The following is a 4,594-nucleotide window of genomic DNA, read 5'->3' as shown; positions in this document are numbered from 1 at the left end:
GGGGTTTCTCCATGTTGGCCAGGCTGGTCTTGAACTCCTGACCTCAGGCGATCCGTCCCCCTTGGCCTCCCAAAGTGCTGGGATGACAGACGTGAGCCACCATGCCCGGCCTCCTGTTTTGTCTGTGTCCCCCGAGGTCTCCTGTGTCCCCCATCGAGGTCGGAGGTGTCACGGTCCCAGCCCCAGCACTGTCAGAGGTGGGGCTTCTCAGGCAGGGGCTCCAGTCTTGGAATCCTCAGGACCATCTCCCAAGGGTAAGGTTGTCAGGATCCCCCACATGTCCCCTTTGCAGGCTCAGCCGTTGCCAGCCCTGCAGGAGCTCTCGTGGCTGGAGGCTGCCGCTCCTCCCCGCCCGTGTGCTCCCGCCCGGCCTCTTCCCCGTTGCCCCAGCCCCACGTCACACACTGGCCTGTTTGTCCCTGCAGTGTGTGCTGTGTGGGGAGGCCCGGTCCCTGCATGGCACAGAGAAGCTCCAGCAGGTATTTAGTGAATTCACAGGTGAGACGAGGCTCAGCCGAAGCCTCCTGGGATCACGGAGACTAACAGCCAGGCGACAGTGAACGTGGACACGGCGCTAACTGGACCATCGCGTCTCACAGCGTCCACAGGCCAAACGCACAGTACATCCGATGGGGCTGCCGGGGTCACCTCACAGCCCTGCACAGGCTGCAGACCCGGGGCATAGGGCTTCTCACAACTACAGGAAAATAACCCAACACTCAGTCCAGCTCCTTTGGGGGAGTCAAAAAAAAGAGGGAAAGGAAGTAGAGAGTAAGTCCCCTCCCCACCAGGCTGCACGTGGCTGTGCCCCAGCCGGGTCCTCACCGGCCCAACTCCCTTGGCCCTGGCAGATGGGGTTGGGGAGGTGACAGATGGCCTGGCTGGGCTCCACACCCCAGCCAGGTGGGGACAAGGGAGGCCTGTTGCCATCATTCATGTATTTCTTTTTTTTTTTGAGGCAGAGTCTCGCTCTGTCGCCCAGGCTGGAGTGCAGTGGCCGGATCTCAGCTCACTGCAAGCTCCGCCTCCCGGGTTCACACCATTCTCCTGCCTCAGCCTCCCGAGTAGCTGGGACTACAGGCGCCGCCACCTCGCCCGGCTAATTTTTGTATTTTTAGTAGAGACGGGGTTTCACTGTGTTAGCCAGGATGGTCTGGATCCCTGACCTTGTGATCCGCCCGCCTCGGCCTCCCAAAGTGCTGGGATTACAGGCATGAGCCACCGCGCCCGGCCTCATGTATTTCAAAAACAGGCTTCACGCTCACTACCGACACTGACTTTCTGTTCCTCGGGGTCTTTGGGAAGCTACTTGGGGCTTGGCTGGATTGAAACATAAAGAACAGAAAGTGTCCAAAATGGAGTTTCCTAGAACTTTGGGAAAACAGAGCAGGGGTTGTCAGCAGCACCCTGGCCTTATCTCTGAAGTGTGCACGGGTGCTGGCGGACCTGTGGGAGACCAGCCCCATGGACTCCCCCCTCTCGTCACTGTCTTCCTCTCCAGCCAGCACGCTCATCATCCAGGGCTGTGGCCCCAGCCCCATTTTAGAGAGTGCCCCTCAGTGTGGGAGCTTGCACGGCAGTGCAGGAGGAAATGGGCCCCTGGGACTCGGGGATGCAGGGCAGGGAGACTGCAGAGGATCCTGGGGAGGACCCACCACTCCTGGCAGAATTTATCCAGGCAGGTCTGTTCCCAGAAGCCCCCAGTCTCAGGCGGTAAGGACTCAACTCTTAGCCAGGAAATGGGATGGGAGCCTGGCACCTGTGAGTACCCCCCAGGAGTGGGGCTCCAAGAGTGCTGGGGGCTCGGGGAGGCTGCATGGGGCCACCCTCCTCTCCTAGGGCCACCCTCTCCAGGCACTGACCCCTGGAAACAAGGAGTGGGAGAGGGCACCCCACCCCACTGCGTCGCGGCTCTGCCAGGGAATGTGCTCGCCCTGGCGCCCTGGTCGGGGACCCTAGGCACGTGTACGGGCCGCCACCCAGTGTGTGCTCCTGGCCCCCAGCCACCCACCTCAAGCTCCAGGTGGCCCCAACTGGCCAGAGCTGTTGCAAGATGCTGGTCCCACCTGCTCACAGCACCTGTAGCAGAATTTTATCTGCCCCTGGAAGTGTCTCGAGCAGTCCTGGACTGGGCTGGGTACGGGAGGGGCTGCCGCCCAACAGTTTCCCTTAGGGCAGCAGCTGAGGTCACTGGCACACGGCAGGGGGCAGCTGGTGCCCTCAGGTCCGTGGGTGGAGAGGGTGGGGTGGGATGGAGGCACGGCTGTATGCGTGGCCACAGGACACGCCAGGGGGGCGCGTGGGGCGTGTGGGAGTGGTTTGGGGTTTGGGGAAGAGGCTCTGAAGAACGTCTGGCGTGCCATGGTCCTGTCTTGACGGTGGCTGGCGGGAGGACAGCTTGGCAGGCTGCATCTCTGGCCAGTGATCTGTGAGCTTGTAGAGGTGGCAGCTGGGCAGGGGGCAGAGACAGGGTGGATCTCCCCAGTCCAGGTGTGGCCCCTGCCCAGACCCTCTGTCCAGACCACCCTCTGCCTGGCAGAAGAGAGGCAGATGCCCGCAGGTGCAGACTGCAGGTCGGAATCATGGGCATGCGTATTCATGGCCACCAAGGGGAAACACAAAATGCCGCCTGTCCCTGTCCCCACCCCAGAGCTATGGGTTCCACTTGGTTTGCCATGTGGTCTTTGGCCACCAGGGCCTGGACATACGAGCTTCAGAAAGACGGGCCCCTGAAGCATCGGAGGGGTCCCAGAGCCTCCCTGGGCAGGAGCTGCCTTACTTCATGTGACCCGGCCAACACCCGCCCAGGGGTCCCTGACAAAGCGCACCCAGGACATACCCCTCTTTTGTCTCCAGGCCTCAGTTTTCCCAGCCGTCCTGATTCCATGGGGCTGACAGCCGTGGGGCTCCACCTGCCTGGTCTCTGGCCAGGTCCTCACGCTCCACCTGCCTGGTCTCTGGCCAGGTCCTCATGCCAGCTTTGGCACTTGTGCCGGGGGTGGCTTGGGGCATGGTGGGGGGCTACGCAGGGCAGATGGCATTCATCCTTGGCTCGGGGGCTGACCCATTCCTGAGAGCTGGGGTGGGAGGGCCTGTCCCACCCTGAGCCTTGTGGTCTGGCCCCTGGAGGCTGCTGGCCAGACTGATGCAGCCAGCTGGTGAGCATGCTACTGTCCCTGTGTGTCCCCAAAGAAGGATCGAGGGAGGTGAGGGAAAAAGAGGAGGCTTTCGCCCACAAAGTAAACTAGTGTCTCCTTCACGCTCCCCACCAGTCCTGACCCCAGGGACCTGAGTAGCCAGGGAAGCTGCCCATGGATTCCCTTGCCCTTGCCCCGGGGCTCGGTGCCAGGGAAGCTGCCCATGGGTCCTCTTGCCCCAGAGCTCAGTGTTCTACAGAGACCACCGGTTCACCCGCACAGCCTTGGACCACACAGCCTTGGAGGGCCTGACTCAATTTACCCCACAGCACCATGCCCGTTTCCCGTCCCCTAGAGCCTTTGATCACCACAGCCAACTGCCCTGCCCACCTGGAAGGGTACTGCGGTGTGGGTGGGGACAAGATGGAGCCCAGTGGGAGAGAGAGACGAGAAGAGTCCCAGGACGCCTACCTCCGGGGGAGGCAGGTCCCCTTCGTGGGCACGGGCGTGTCCGCTGCCACCACCGCTGTGTGGGTTCAGAGCTGGAGAACCGCAGCCCTGGGAGGAGGAGACGGGCTTCTGCCACTTTAACAGAGAGCCCAAATCCCAGACTGGTCCTTGTTTCTCTCAAACCCACGAAAGCAAACCTCAGGGAGTTTGCTGGGCCTGTCACTGAGGAGTGCAGGTGGTGCTGGGGCCAGGGCACTGTCTGGAGGATACACTCGATCTGTCTCGACTTTCAGAACGAGGTTTCTGTTGTCAGGCTTGGTTCCAGACAGTACCTGGCTGGTGGTGACCCGATGGCATCCATCCTTACGATGCTCAAAGAAGGAACTTTCACCACCACCAGCAGGTAAACCGCTCCTGCCCTGGGGGCCACAGTTCAGACTCCTTTGAAAATCTGTTTCCTACACTTCGCAAACTCCCGCGTTTCTCTTAACTTTTTCTTTTTTATTTGGCAAACATCTCTTCTTTATTACCGTCATGAATATTATTTGGACCTCTGCAAAGACTATATACATTCACATTAACGTACACTCTCGGCTTCGGGCCTCTCCGGGCCGTTCACGGCCGCTTCAGTAGCTGGGTCACTCCGGTATTGCACCGAGTTCCTGGAACTCCTGAGAGCCACGCACACAGATGCCAGGCCGTGGGCCGCGCCTGCTGTTGTCTGTCCTTGCACTCGGTGCAAGTGTGAATTTCTTTATCCCTTTATTTCCTTCTTGAAATCGCGGAGGGAGTTGAGAGGAGTGGAGGGAGGATGGGCAGGGCTGGAAGGTGGGAGGGAGCATGTCTGATAGAAAATGTCACCGAGACACACCCCAGGGCCAGAGGCAAACGCATCTGAGGGGTGGCAGGGCAGGAGCACCAGGGCTATGTACACGGTCAGGGTCCTTCCTGGGGAGGAGGCAGAGGGCTGCTTTTGTTTGTAGTTTTTTTTTTTTTTTTTTTTTTTT

The 4,594-nt window shown here is 60.3% G+C and overlaps 1 protein-coding gene across 1 annotated transcript in view; it reads left to right on the top strand.

Moving 5' to 3' along the window:
• The first annotated feature begins 1,121 nt into the window (after positions 1-1,121).
• The window catches only part of LOC116418628, a 6,675-nt gene continuing 3,202 nt past the window's right edge, over positions 1,122-4,594 (top strand). Inside the window, exon 1 of the mRNA XM_031935045.1 lies at positions 1,122-3,990. Coding sequence (XP_031790905.1) covers positions 1,356-2,432 — 1,077 coding nt within the window. The 5' untranslated portion in view covers positions 1,122-1,355 and the 3' untranslated portion in view covers positions 2,433-3,990. The remainder of the gene's footprint in view (positions 3,991-4,594) is intronic.

This window comes from Piliocolobus tephrosceles, unplaced genomic scaffold, assembly GCF_002776525.5.
Source record: "Piliocolobus tephrosceles isolate RC106 unplaced genomic scaffold, ASM277652v3 unscaffolded_24038, whole genome shotgun sequence".
Lineage (NCBI taxonomy): Eukaryota > Metazoa > Chordata > Mammalia > Primates > Cercopithecidae > Piliocolobus > Piliocolobus tephrosceles.
The sequence above is the reverse complement of the archived record's forward strand: the minus strand, read 5'-3'. Positions and strand labels throughout refer to the sequence as shown.